The sequence below is a fragment of the Danio rerio genome, chromosome 11 (assembly GCF_052040795.2).
Source record: "Danio rerio strain M-AB ecotype USA chromosome 11, GRCz13ab, whole genome shotgun sequence".
NCBI classification, from domain to species: domain Eukaryota; kingdom Metazoa; phylum Chordata; class Actinopteri; order Cypriniformes; family Danionidae; genus Danio; species Danio rerio.
Window position 1 is genome coordinate 17,764,249 of NC_141031.1, and position 13,654 is coordinate 17,777,902.

Sequence of the window (13,654 nt, forward strand, 5' to 3'; positions counted from 1 at the left end):
TTACATTACATTACATTACATACATTACATGTTGTATTTGACTGTTCTGCTAAGTTTCAAGACACATGTCTCAACGACCATCGGTCCTGACCTAACCAATGCATTGGTAGGAGTTCTATGACATTTTCGAAAGTATCCCATCGCTATCACATGTGACATTGAAAGAATGTTCCACCAGTTTCATGTCAGTAAGAAGGATCAAGATTACCTGCGATTTTTATGTGGTGGGATAATGGAAACTTAGAGACTGCACCATCAGTCTACAGAATGGGTGTTCATTTGTTTGGAGCTGCCTCATCACCTGGTTGTTCTAATTTTGGCTTTAAATATCTGGCAACACAAGGGCAAGGTAGTGAAGATACTATCCGCTTCATTCAAAGAAATATCTATGTAGATGATGGGCTCATAAATGTTCACACTGAGACAGAAGCTGTTCAGCTTATCAAAGAATCAAACGAACTTTGCTTTACTGGAAGGTTAAGACTCCACAAATTTGTTTCTAACAGTGAAAGTGTCATGGCAACCATTCCAGAAAGTGAACAAGCCATAGGTAAAGATCTTGATATGGCTTTGAGTTTACCTCAAATGGAAAGAGCTCTTGGAGTAGAATGGTGCATTACATCTGACTCTTTTAAATTTAGAGTTCAAGTGAAAACTAATCCTTTGACCAGAAGAGGTGTGCTTTCTACTGTGGCCACTGTATATGACCCTCTAGGGTTCATGGCGCCATTTGTTCTTCTTGGTAAGCAGATTCTCCAGGAATTGTGCAAAGAGAAGGTTAGTTGGGACGAGGAAATTCCAGAGCAATTGAGACCTCGGTGGGAGTCCTGGCTCAGAGATTTACCCAGTCTAGCTGAAATGGAAATCAAGAGAAACTTCTTGCCTTCAAATTTCGATGATACCACAATGTATGAGCTCCATCATTTTGCAGATGCAAGTGTCACTGGATATGGTGAATGTACTTACCTGAGAACCATTAACAAGTCTAATGAAGTTCATTGCTGTTTGGTGATGGGAAAAGCAAGAGTTTCACCTACTAAAGTTACAACTGTTCCAAGGTTAGAACTCACAGCAGCAGTTGTTGCAGTACAAATAAGTGATATGCTTCGGAAGGAGCATGAAATTCAAGATCTAAAGGAGTTCTTTTGGACCAATTCTACAGTCGTTCTTGGCTACATAAACAATGACGCCAGGCGATTTCATGCATTTGTAGCAAATCGCATTCAGAGAATAAGATCTAGTACCAAACCTTAGCAATGGGCTTGTGTTGTTTCTGAAAACAATCCAGCTGATCATGCTTCCCGAGGTTTGACTGCAGAACAACTTAAAATCTCAAATTGGTTCACAGCACCAAAGTTTCTTTGGCAAACGAAACTACCAGAAAGAGAATGCAAGGTGGAAGAAATCAAGGAAGATGATCCTGAAATTCGCAAGGTGGTTGTGTGTAACACTGCTTCTAAGAAGAGCAGATCATTATTGGATCGCCTACTGAAGTTTTCTGACTGGTCAAGAGTTGTGAAGGCAGTTACTACACTGAAATGTAAAAATCAAAGAATTCACAGGGGTAAAGCAACCAACAAAAGAAAGTACAAGTCTGGAAGAAAGGAAAGAAGCAGAACTTTTCATCATTAAACTGGTTCAAAAGGATGCATTCTCAGATGAGATAAAGTGTTTGAAACTGAAGAAAGTAGTTGCCAAGACTAGAAATTGTAGGCTGTATAAGTTAAATCCATTATTGGATGAAGAAGGTATCCTGAGAGTTGGAGGGCGTTTAAGTCAAGCTACGTTGCATCCATATGTCAAGTATCCGGTAATCCTTCCCAAGAACAGCCATCTGTCAGCCTTGCTTATCAAGCACTTCCACGAAAAGGTACATCATCAAAGACATGGAATGACAATGAACGAATTGCGAGCTAATAAGATGGTGGATCCTGGGATGCAGCAGTGCAGTCTCATCACACATCTTTAAATGTGTCAAATGTAGAAAGTATAGAAGACCTGCAGAAAACAAAAAAAATGAGTGACTTACCGCAAGACAGAATGGAAACAACTCCACCTTTTACTTGCGCTAATATTGACTGCTTTGGTCCAATTTATATCAAAGAAGGGAGAAAGAAGCTCAAGAGGTATGGTCTGTTGCTTACTTTATGTTCAAGGGCCAAACACATAGAGATGATTGATGACTTGACCACTGATTCATTTATCAATGCTTTAAGAGCTTTCATTGCAATAAGAGGAAATGTTCGTCAGTTAAGATGTGACCAAGGAACCAATTTTGTTTGAGCGAAAAGGGAGTTTGCAGAACTCAAGAAAGGTATGGATCAGAAAAAGTTAAAGCTCTAGGGTGTGAATTTCTTATGAATCCTCCAGCAGCAAGTCATATGGGAGGAGTCTGGGAAAGGCAAATAAGAACCATAAGAAGTGTTCCTACTGCCGCTCTGGATCAGTCTGCACAGAGGTTTGACAGTACCTCTCTAAGGACATTTTTGTATGAGGTTATGGCCGTTGTTAATAGCAGACCACTCACCACCGAACATTTGAATGATCCATTAGGACCTGAACCCTTAACTCCGAACCACATTCTTACTATGAAGTCTACTATCATTCTTCCTCCACCAGGACAGTTTACAAGAGAAGATCTTTACCTGCGAAAGAGATGGCGCAGAGTACAGTATTTGGTAAATGAATTCTGGACTTGATGGAAAAGGGAGAATCTTTTAAACTTGCAGCCAAGACAGAAGTGGCACAAGAATCAAAGGAATTTAAAGGTTAATGACAATGTCCTTGTTCAAGATGATCTTGCACCATTTAATGAATGGAAGTTGGCCAGAGTCATAGAAGTTTATCCAGGGTCAGATGGTAGAGTGAGAAAATTAAAATTGATGGCTAGTGATACCACAGTTGACAAATTTAAACCCATAACTAAAACTGTACTTGAAAGACCTATACATAAAATTGTTGTTTTGCTTGAAGCTGATTAAGAGTGTGAAGATTAAGTAAAAAGTGTAAAACATTGCCAGTCTTGAAGTCTGAGAAAATCTCACATTGTGCGATTTGGTGGGAGTGTAACAGTTTACTGTTACTTTGTATATTATGTATATAAGTTTATGTTTTCAAAGAAAACAAGTTACATGTATTATTTGTGATTTTTTTTTTGGTTCGGGACTTTTATTTTGAAATCTCTGCGGCTGTATAAAATGGCTGACTGGACATGAGGTTATTACTTGCTGTTAGCAAGCAATTGGCAAACATGAGTTGTTTGCATGTTCTCTTCAATGGATGTATCGACTTCAACAAGGACTTCAAGTGATTTAAGGAGCATTCAGAACAATTTCTTTCGTATAGCATGCAGCCAACGAGGTATTTTGCTTTATATTTGTATGTTGTGTTTGAAGTTTCTAAGCTTTGTTAGTTTGTGCACATATGTTTTGATTTGTATTAAGTACATTTGTTTTGTATTCATTGTTTAGTTTTCAAGGTGGATTTGGGGGAAAAAGCCAACAAATAAACCAGTAACACGGAAACCACTTGTGCTAGCGTATGCTTGAGGGAAATTATAATAGTAGAGCTGCACAATTAATCGTTAAAAGATTACGATCTTGATTCAACCCCCTAGACGATCTTAATCCAGCATTTCTATGATTCTGCCAATCATATTTTCAAGTTCAGGAGAGAAGAAAAGACGGCTATGGAAGCCCGTTCCCGCCACTGAATAAAAAAAAGAAAAAGAATTAATAATAAAAAAAAAATTAATGATAATATAAAGAAAATTTAAAAGTCAGAATTCTGAGTTAATAAGTCAGAATTCCGAGTTATAAAGTCAGAATTCTGAGTTATAAAGTCGCAATTCCGAGTTATAAAGTCAGAATTCCGAGTTATAAAGTCAGAATTCTGAGTTATTAAGTCGCAATTCCGAGTTATAAAGTCAAAATTCTGAGTTATAAAGTCGCAATTCCGAGTTATTAAGTCAGAATTCGGAGTTACAAAGTCGTAATTCCGAGTTATAAAGTCAGAATTCCGAGTTATAAAGTCGTAATTCTGAGTTATTAAGTCGCAATTCTGAGTAATTAAGTCGCAATTCCGAGTTATTAAGTCAGAATTCTGAGTTATAAAATCGTAATTCTGAGTTATTAAGTCGCAATTCTGAGTTATTATGTCAGAATTCTGAGTTTATATCTCGCAATTCAGAGAAAAAAGGCTTATCTGAGTCTTATCTGTATGGCATGGAAGTAGGTTACATCGCTGGACCTTCTTATGAAGGCTATAGCCTAAATGGAAAAGATTATAGAGGATTATTTTTGGTGCGGTTTTACTAATAGAGAAATCTTAATTTTATTGGAGGAATCACACAACATAAAGTTTAGTTTGCGGACTCTTGAGAGAACGTTATGTATGAATCAGTTGTGGCGGAGACGCAATAAAACAGACGAGGCCGACGTGGCACGTTTTATACACCAACAGCTACAGACATCGGGACGACAACATGGATATCGTTGGATGCACCAGAAATGTTGGCTTTCTGGCATTATTACAGACAGAGAAACTGTCCGTCAGTTGATGCGGCTGTTAGATGGACAGGGAGTTGACCTGCGCGCTCGCGGTCGTCTGCGGCGACGCATGTATAACAGCCGCGGACCAAACTATGTTTGGCATATTGACGGGTACGACAAGTTGAAACCTTACGGAATATGCATAAACGGATGCATTGATGGGTTTTCCAGAAAAATGATCTGGCTTGAAGCATACAAAACGAACAATGACCCACGAGTAATTGCGGGTTATTTCATACAAGCTGTTGCTGAGAATAACGGATTTCCACATAGAATTCGCATTGACCATGGAACTGAAAATACGCATTTAGCAGATATGCAGACATTCTTCAGAGGCACTGCTAGTGCCGAATCTGTCACGCTTGGTCCAAGCACGGGGAACCAGAGAATTGAACGATGGTGGTCCACTTTGAGAAGTCAGTGCATACAATTTTGGATGGATCATTTTGAACAGCTAAAAGAAGATGGGCACTTTGTTGATAGTTTCATTGATAAATCTCTCATCCAGTTTTGTTTCCAGCATTCTATACAGGTAACATTTGGTTTACTATAGTTTATTTAATCATAAAAACAATATTGCCGTTAAAGATTAACTTAATATTTACATAGCCTACAATATGCAGTTTACAGTGTGTTTATTAATTTAATTTTGTTGCTTTTATTTTATAAAGGAAGAGCTTGATGAAATAGTCAGTGCCTGGAATTGCCACAGGATACGGCCAACTCACAATCCACGTGCTCCCAGTGGTCGACCTTCAATAATGTTTGCTGTTCCCAGCTTATATGGAGTGCAGAATTTCTTGCATCCAATTGAACAAACAAAGCTGAGTATTTGCAAAGAGGAGTGTTTAGTTAAAGACTACCCTTGTGATGAGGATGTCTTTCAACTGTGCGTAGAACTGATGGATGAACATAACCTTGCATTGTCAGATGATGTTTATGAAATTACAGACCTTTACCTTAAGCTTCGTGAACTAATCCTTGAAGGACTGGACTTGGATGACTAGATGCACCATTGAGATCTTATCTACAACTTTCACTAGAAGGTAAAGGTATTGTACACACACACACATACACACACACACATACACACACACACACACACACACAATATTATCTGTGAGCATTATTTGAAACACTTCTATTGTGCTTTTTTCATGCAAGTCTCAAAAGAACTCTCTGAGGTTAAAATCTCTGCAATTCCCACTTTACTTTCACTGTGCTGTGTCTGTCTATCAAGATAACAGGTGAGCAGGATTTATATTTCACTTTATTATTATTTGGCTTTAAACATGAATATGTTAATGAATTTTGTTACCATTATGCCCCAGACTCAAAAAGTCATTACATCTTTAATTATGAAACTGATAACAAGCCAGTTGTCTAAATGCCATAGTGTATAATTTAAGGGCATAATATTTAAATTGGGATTGCCACTGACATGTCATATTTTTATATGAAAAAAATTCTATAAACAAAACATTAACACAATGCCATTATTGATACAACTGGAATTGTATTTTTTTCTGCATCACAGTTGTGTTACAACTTAGCTGCATTTAACAGACATGTCAAATAACATTGCTTTTTTATGTACTGGGGCACATAAACAGCATGCAAAATGCTCACAGCAAACAAAGAATAATTTTAAAACATGAATTCTTCGTTACTAATGAATGAATGACACATCTGATGTATCTTCTGTGCCACTGTGGCAATCGAAGGATGTATTTTATTGATGCTGATTGTATTTGATTAGTAACAGCCCTATCTTCTAGGGTTATGGGATTAATGTACCTTTACTCTACATACTATAATGGAACAACTGTTTACATCCCATCATTTTCATACACGCTTCAGGATCCCTTGTCTGTCAGACACAGTGCTCAAAGTACAGTAAATAACCTCTAATATAATTCTTTATGATGACACACAATCACAGTGATGTTGCTTTGTGTTTTCAGAAGGAATGAATAATTTGTTCCAGACCATCCCATCCTCATGTGCAAAAGAAGGCCAGCAAACTTAGGTAGATGAGATAATAAAAGTGCATCAAGATGCACTTCACACACAAAAAAAAACTTTTTTATGACTACTTTTTTAAATGACATCTTTCCCAACTACAGTAATGCACATTTTTGCATGATTTCAAACACTTTTGTGGTGCTCTATTAATACTTTTAGACCTAACCTGAATGCAATAGAAACAGAGGAAGTGAGTTTTAGAAGTATTTTGTTACTCAAAAGTAAAATAATTTTGTTTAAACTGTAAAGCAATAGTACTGAAATTTTTCAAAATGTATAGAATTTTCATTTGTTTCACCTTAGGAATATAAAGGGGATGTATATTTAAAACATAAACTAAAGGGTTTAAATGGTAAACTGTCTGTATTTTGTGTTATACCTGAAATAAAGAACTGAATTTGTAATAGTATTTTTATTATTAAATATTCAACTTTGTAGTAGTACATTTTTGTTTCAAACAAATGCTCGAACAGTATTCCCAATGTTTTTCCTATACATGCTTAACGAACCTGTAATCATTTTAACATGGTACACTGGCTGTCAGGTTTTGTGCACCACTACAGAGCTTTAAGTGAAATTGATTTTAAAAGTTCAAAGTTTTTTTTTAATTAAAGCAGACTTTGATGAGCAATTTATTTATTGGCCAATAAAAAATGCAATGCTGAAATGCAAAAATTTATATGGGCTGAATATAAACAAAAAAGTAAATTTAGTTATGTTCTACTTAATTTGTTTGTTTAAATTCAGCCTAAACAATTTGTTTGCAACCACTTTTTGTAAATCCAATAAATCATTTTTTTTTTCAGTGTAGTAGCCTACTCACTCCATCTTGAATTCTCAAAAAAACATGGCACAATATATGGAGGTTGTGTTGTTTAATGTATGAGTACTTAACATTACAATGTGGTACAAGAAAAAATAAAACAAACCACATTAAAACTATTTCAATAAAACAATGTTATAAAATTGTTATGTATTGTTGCAATAATGCAACACCCAACTGTATAGAAACACAAACTTAAAAGGATAGTTCACCCAAAAATGAACTTGTCAATTTCCTCACTCCTTGAACTTGTCAAATAATGGTAGAGCGTGTACATGTATGAAAAAGGAACCATTAAAACATTTGGACAGTTCCAAGCCTATTTGACTGAACAGTTGAAATTAACAATTTAATGATTTAACTCAAACATTTGGTTGCACCTATTTTTTTTTAATCAAATCTCAATCATCAAAAAAAAAAAAAACTCAATCATCAAAAATAATAAAGGTTGGTCTGCATTCAATGTAACCAGCAATATGTAAGTGCAAAATTAAAGGGAATGATTTACTTTCTGTATACAGTGTGAATTAACTGTATGAAGTGTAATAAGAATGACAGAAAACAATAGCTTGCATAGGAGCTGGCCACAACTCAGTTCCGACTAAATCCACTAAACTATGTCCATGACCCAGATGTTGCTTTCAAGGACTTTGTTCATTTCAGATCTGAAATCAGGGTAGTTGTCATAGTGCACTGAAAGCCTCAGAAAACAGCCACATGTGTGCGCCACTGGTCTTCTCTCAAACCCTTTAAGGTCTGTGAAATCAACTGTTATAGCTTTGCCTATAAACAAATCTGATCCAGTACAGAATCGAAGAAACAGAGACTGCCGTTTTGCATCACACTCCCTCAAGTAAGTTGTCAAGTGCTTTGAAATGTCCTTTTGCTGTACATTCATTGTTTCAGGAAATTTGAGAGATTGCACAATTTTCCTCACTGTTGGTTGTAATGCACAGTACACATCTTCAATTTCCTCAAGGTCCTTCCTCAGAGGTCCAAGTATGCATGCCCACTGTTCAAGAACATAAGCAGGCTCTTGAATGAGAGTTTTGTGAGCCAGTTCTTCCAAAATTTGCTTGAAGTTTTCATTTGTTGGAATTCTTCGACAACTGTAGTTGTCTAAGGTCTCAAGCAATTCCTCCTGGTCTGCACTACAGAAGTCTTTTCTGCAGCTTTCTAACAAAGCACACTCGTTTTCTGAGACATACTTCAAAAAGTTCTCAATCAGATCACTTTTCACAGATCCCTGTATTGCTTGCTGGAGGATGACAGGTGCAAGTTTTATTGGGAGATATTTCTCTTTCTTCCAGCCGAACAAAATTATTCGGGCCACACTTTCCCACTTTTCTTTGCCAAAGTCATGTCGAAGAAAGGGAACTTTAAAATTGTTCCCCAATGTGCACTGATCATAAAATTCCTGCCAGAACTCTGATAGGCAATCCCTAAACACTCCACCAACATCATGACCCATCTCAAACTGTCCATTTGGGAGCAGCAGCTTCACTTCTACTTCACTCTGTGTATGAATAAGGGTTTCATCACAGAAATGGGCAATGAGCTCTGAAAATATTTGTCCACGATGAACAACAAGGATTTTTTTCTGTGGAGCAATGGGTTCTGGGCTCAGCGGCAAAGTGTCATCTAAGTTTTGTTCATCTATTCCAATGATGTCACCAGTGAGTACTGTTACTACATTGCTTGAATCTAAGTAATCTGGCAAGGTCACTAAAGAACTTTGAAAAGATACATTCAGGTCATCATCTGCAATATGATCCTCTGTGGAATGAAAGGGAGATGCAGTGTCATTAACCGGACTATCTACATAAATTACATCCATCTCTGAAGGAAAGAAGTCATTCATCCCACTGGAAGTAGAGGGAAGGCTTTGATCCTGGTTATTACTGTGAAAGTTCTCCATTTGATCTGACATTTCCTCTTCACTTTCTGTTTCCACTTCCCTCTCCACCTTTTTTGTTGTCAAGTAGAACCTCATCATTGTGAGTTTGGATGCATTATACATTTCCCCCACTGTAGATTCTGCATCTAGTGACACTTCCTGATAATTTGTTAGATCCAATTTAAACTCAGAAATACTCCCATGAGAATTTTTTCCATTTGGAAAAAACAGACGAATTGCCTCCTCAATCAGCTCTTCCCTTTTCCATTCTTTTGGAACACTCAACTTCCTTGTTCCCCCTCCTTTTTTTGCTCTCATTTGAACAAAGCCCTGACCATCATGGTGCATCCACCCCATTTCAATTTTTCTTACAGTACGCTGAGAATGTTTTTTTGTAGTATTTTGGGTTTCTGTTTGTGAATTGTCAGGTTTTTGTCTTTTGGTCAGTTTTGATTTGAGGCGCTCAAACAGCTTTGACTTCCTGCAAGTTGGTTCTCTTTCTTGCCTCCTACAAAATCCCATCACGGCCAGTCTGTCTCCATATGAAGGAAAATAGCTTCTCATCTGATCATCAGTCATTAACAGTAGGACACTGACATCAATCTGCAAAATAAATAAATACTTACATAAATAAATACAGACACACACACACACTCACGCGTATATATATATATATATATATATATATATATATATATATATAGATATATATATATATATATATAGATATATATATATATATATATCTATACATATATGTATGTACTGTATGTATGTATGTATGTTTTTAGATATATATATATATATATATATATATATATATATATATATATATATATATATATATATATATATATATATATTAGGGTTGTAACGGTATGAATTTTTCACGGTATGATAATCGTCTAAAACAATACCACGGTTTGACGGTTTCGCGGTATACGGTATGTTACAAATGTTACAAAATAATAGAACAGTGAAGCAAATTTGACTTTTTCCAAATAATATATTTTTAGTTACTATAAACAACACCACTTACAATGAACAAATAAAAATAAGAAAATAATAAATAATGTGTCAAAGTCCAAATAAAGTCCAAATAAACATGGTGCAAATCCTCAGTAAAAAATAGATATAAATATTTACTATACTATAAATAGTTACATAACGAAACTAGATTCAATATGGAACATCCTTAGGTTTTATGTGCCAGCATGGATATGGTTGTCTGTGGATATGGATTTGGATTTGGTTGTCTGCAATGCAGACAAACAGCTGCACCTTCATTTGCGTCTTTTGAAAACAGCAGGAGCAGCAGTTCGTCTTTGCTGTGTCACTGTTTTGTCATGTTTCTGTGCTGCTGTGCATGCAAAAGTACTTAGTATGAGAATTATTTCATGCAAAACTTTTTTTTTTTTGCGTTTTTTTTAGCCGCGCATAAATGTATGCCTTTCTCTCATTCCGTGTTGTTCAAAAAGCTTGGTCCACAAACAAAAGCGAAACCTATGCTTATTGGTTGTGATATAGCGAGTTTGAACCAATCTGGGCATGGAGGAGGGACAATGCATCAATGTATCGTGTCTGATTTGTCCGGAGACACAGTGACGAGCGTTTCTTTGTCAAATCAGCGTTGTCAAATTTTGATGACGTAACCGCACTGATTCCGGAGCCTCTGAAAGTCCGCGAATGTTATGTGATACAGCACTGGAAAGCTGAGATTCTCTTCTTTATGCCAATCTTTGAATTGTATGAATCGGATCAGCGGATCAAAAGTTATTAAACATTTAAGAGCAATACTTATTTTTAGCCGCGGGCGGCTGTCTCGGTCTTTAAGGGTTAAAACCGTTGATATGCAATTATTCATGGTATGATAATCGTGCACGTTCAAATCGTGGTAAACCGTCATACCGGTATATTGTTACAACCCTAATATATATATATATATATATATATATATATATATATGTGTGTGTGTGTGTGTGTGTGTGTGTGTGCGTGCGTGCGTGTGTTTATGTGTAATCCACCTATGCAGTTTCAGAGTTGTGCATAAAGTAAATCAAACTAAATTTAGAGTACCAAAACTAAATAATAACAAATCTGAGTTGGCTGAATAAAGTAAATTTAATACTAAAGTATTTAAGTAAATTACCCTTAAAGATTGTTGGTGTATGGGTTCACTATTTATATTTAAATGGCACTCTGACTTCTTGTACTTTGTACTTCCTTATAATACAGTAAACTTGCTATATTTAATGTTTTCATAAGAAATCCAAAAGAAAGACATTGAAACATCTAAGGAGTCGATACAGTAACTGAGCTAAATGAGTTAACCTCTGCTACCATCTACTGGTTATAAATGACAAGTTCATGTTATTTTATTTATTTTTATTTTCATATTTCATTTCATATTTCTGCCATTACATACATTTTGGTACTTTGTTTTTCAATAAATGTATTAAATTTCTGTAATATTCCCCAATGGTGTAGTACTGTTTTCTTTGAGTATGCCTCTTAGTAACTATGAATGGTTTAAAAAAGAATGTAAAATATGGTCATTCAAAATATGGCATTAATATATGTTTTTTAAGTACCAATAAGCAGTCTGCTAGTATTATGCATGTCAACAAGCAACTGGTTAATATTAAGATTCAGTCACTAAACTGAAGTATAATTGAAAGTGTTTAGGTAAACACTGGAGCTTTGCCAAAGTGTTCAGCTTAAGTTAAGTTATTTATTGTAAAATAAACAGTATATAACTACTTTAAGAAATAAAACTGCAAGTGACTAAAATTAAACATGCATTAAAATGTCCACTTCTTCCAAATTATGACTTTAAAAGTGTGTGGTAAATTGTTTAGGTATTACCTTGTCTTCCTCCAGTCGTTTGATAGTTGTTTCAGGGATGTTTCTCTCCCTTAGTAAAATTATTAATTCGTCCATCCTACAATGATAGTTTTAAAAGGAAAACATAGTGAGGCTAGAGGCCAATATAAAGCCTAGACCGAGTATATAAGCCAGAAAACAAAATCCATGTACTTTTGTGGTTAGTATACTGTACATAACAAAGCAAGCTTTGAATCCAAACCTAATTTTACTCCCTTTTGGTGCAATGTAAACTAGCCTACTGAATTGTCCATAAAAGCAACACGACTACTATTCGAGGAAACCGCATGAGCCTGTAGGCTATGATACCACACACGCAAAACTTTCGGATTTTACACTCGCCAAAGGCTTCTATTATAACACGGCATTTACTGTAACACTTCATATCGTAAATAATTATCATGCCAAATAGTAAATATGACCATACCTTGGCGTCGCAGAAACGTTCAGCTGCTGGCGACAGGAACTCTCGTAACGTAATATGAAATGTCGTGAGAAATTGTCGAAATTCAAAAGATTTTTTTATAACTCAGAATTGCGACTGAATAACTCATAATTGGGACTTCATAACTCAGAATTCTGACTTTATAACTCAGAATTCTGACTTTATAACTCGGAATTGCGACTTTATAACTCAGAATTCTGACTTTATAACTCGGAATTGCGACTTTATAACTCAGAATTCTGACTTAATAACTCGGAATTCTGACTAAATAACTCGGAATTGCGACTTTGTAACTCAGAATTCTGACTAAATAACTCGGAATTGCGACTTTGTAACTCAGAATTCTGACTTAATAACTCGGAATTCTGACTTAATAACTCGGAATTGTGACTTAATAACTCAGAATTCTGACTTTATAATTTTTTTAAAAATAGTATTATATATATTTTTTTTATATAAATTCTTAATTTTTTTATCATTCAGTGGCGGGAACGGGCTTCCATAGACGGCTGCACGAGTCTTTCCATTGTTTCACATACGTTGCTCAGTGACATTGACACGTCCAAATGATGTTGAATGAGTCACATAATGTATTTAAAAGGTATAATTCACCTAAAAATCTAATTTTGTCTTCATATAATGATGTTTTCGCGGCCAGGCTGACCGTGAGCTGTTATCACAGAGAGGGCGTGCGCGCTCTACTTAATGATACACACGTGCGCGTCTACGTTTGGGAGCCGCGCGCGAAGTATGAACACGCACTTAGCAGTCAAAATTAAACAGAAAGTGTGCGCTTCATTTAAATGATCATATCGCATTTTAGAGTTACGATTACGGCAAGCATTTGATATGTTTTCTTTTTTTTATTTCATAGCAAACCCACAGTTGTGCATGAAAATTAATGTTTACAATGTCAGTATAACTACTCTAGCCTATATATTGTTGAATATAATCTGATAATTGCAAATGTCTGATTTTACCACTGAATAAATTTGTCTAATATAGGGATGCTCACATTGACCATTTAACCG

The 13,654-nt window shown here is 35.7% G+C and overlaps 3 protein-coding genes and 1 long non-coding RNA gene across 5 annotated transcripts in view; 2 read left to right on the plus strand and 2 right to left on the minus strand.

The window, feature by feature from the left end:
- The window catches only part of ghrh (growth hormone releasing hormone), a 107,699-nt gene that overhangs the window by 54,597 nt on the left and 39,448 nt on the right, over positions 1-13,654 (minus strand).
- LOC147841724 (uncharacterized) lies at positions 73-3,524 on the plus strand. Its single transcript, XR_015502633.1, has 2 exons — positions 73-2,330; positions 2,402-3,524. It is a non-coding gene; the product is annotated as an uncharacterized LOC147841724 (long non-coding RNA).
- Positions 3,844-7,018, plus strand: LOC147841725 (uncharacterized). 2 transcript variants are annotated; one of them, XR_015502514.1, is made up of 4 exons: positions 3,844-5,082; positions 5,222-5,596; positions 5,715-5,797; positions 6,515-7,018. XR_015502514.1 is itself a non-coding variant. In XM_087273664.1 (3 exons), the coding sequence occupies exons 1-2, from the start codon at positions 4,273-4,275 to the stop codon at positions 5,555-5,557; spliced, it is 1,146 nt and encodes a 381-aa protein (XP_087129790.1). In that variant the 5' UTR covers positions 4,123-4,272; the 3' UTR covers positions 5,558-5,596; positions 5,715-7,018. The 2 variants fall into 2 exon arrangements, 1 of the variants encoding a protein (XP_087129790.1); XM_087273664.1 differs by having other exon boundaries at positions 4,123-5,082; positions 5,715-7,018.
- LOC147841726 (uncharacterized) lies at positions 7,436-12,721 on the minus strand. Its single transcript, XM_087273592.1, has 3 exons — positions 12,606-12,721; positions 12,161-12,236; positions 7,436-9,898 (listed from the first exon to the last, which is right to left on the minus strand). The coding sequence occupies exons 2-3, from the start codon at positions 12,233-12,235 to the stop codon at positions 8,009-8,011; spliced, it is 1,965 nt and encodes a 654-aa protein (XP_087129718.1). The 5' UTR covers position 12,236; positions 12,606-12,721; the 3' UTR covers positions 7,436-8,008.

Coding starts and splice junctions, on each gene's coding strand:
- LOC147841725 (XM_087273664.1), top strand. CDS start 4,273: ATGGAAAAGATTATAGAGGATTATTTTTGGTGCGGTTTTACTAATAGA. Junction 5,083..5,221: donor GTTTCCAGCATTCTATACAG/GTAACATTTGGT, acceptor TATTTTATAAAG/GAAGAGCTTGATGAAATAGT.
- LOC147841726 (XM_087273592.1), bottom strand. CDS start 12,235: ATGGACGAATTAATAATTTTACTAAGGGAGAGAAACATCCCTGAAACA. Junction 9,899..12,160: donor AACGACTGGAGGAAGACAAG/GTAATACCTAAA, acceptor TTTATTTTGCAG/ATTGATGTCAGTGTCCTACT.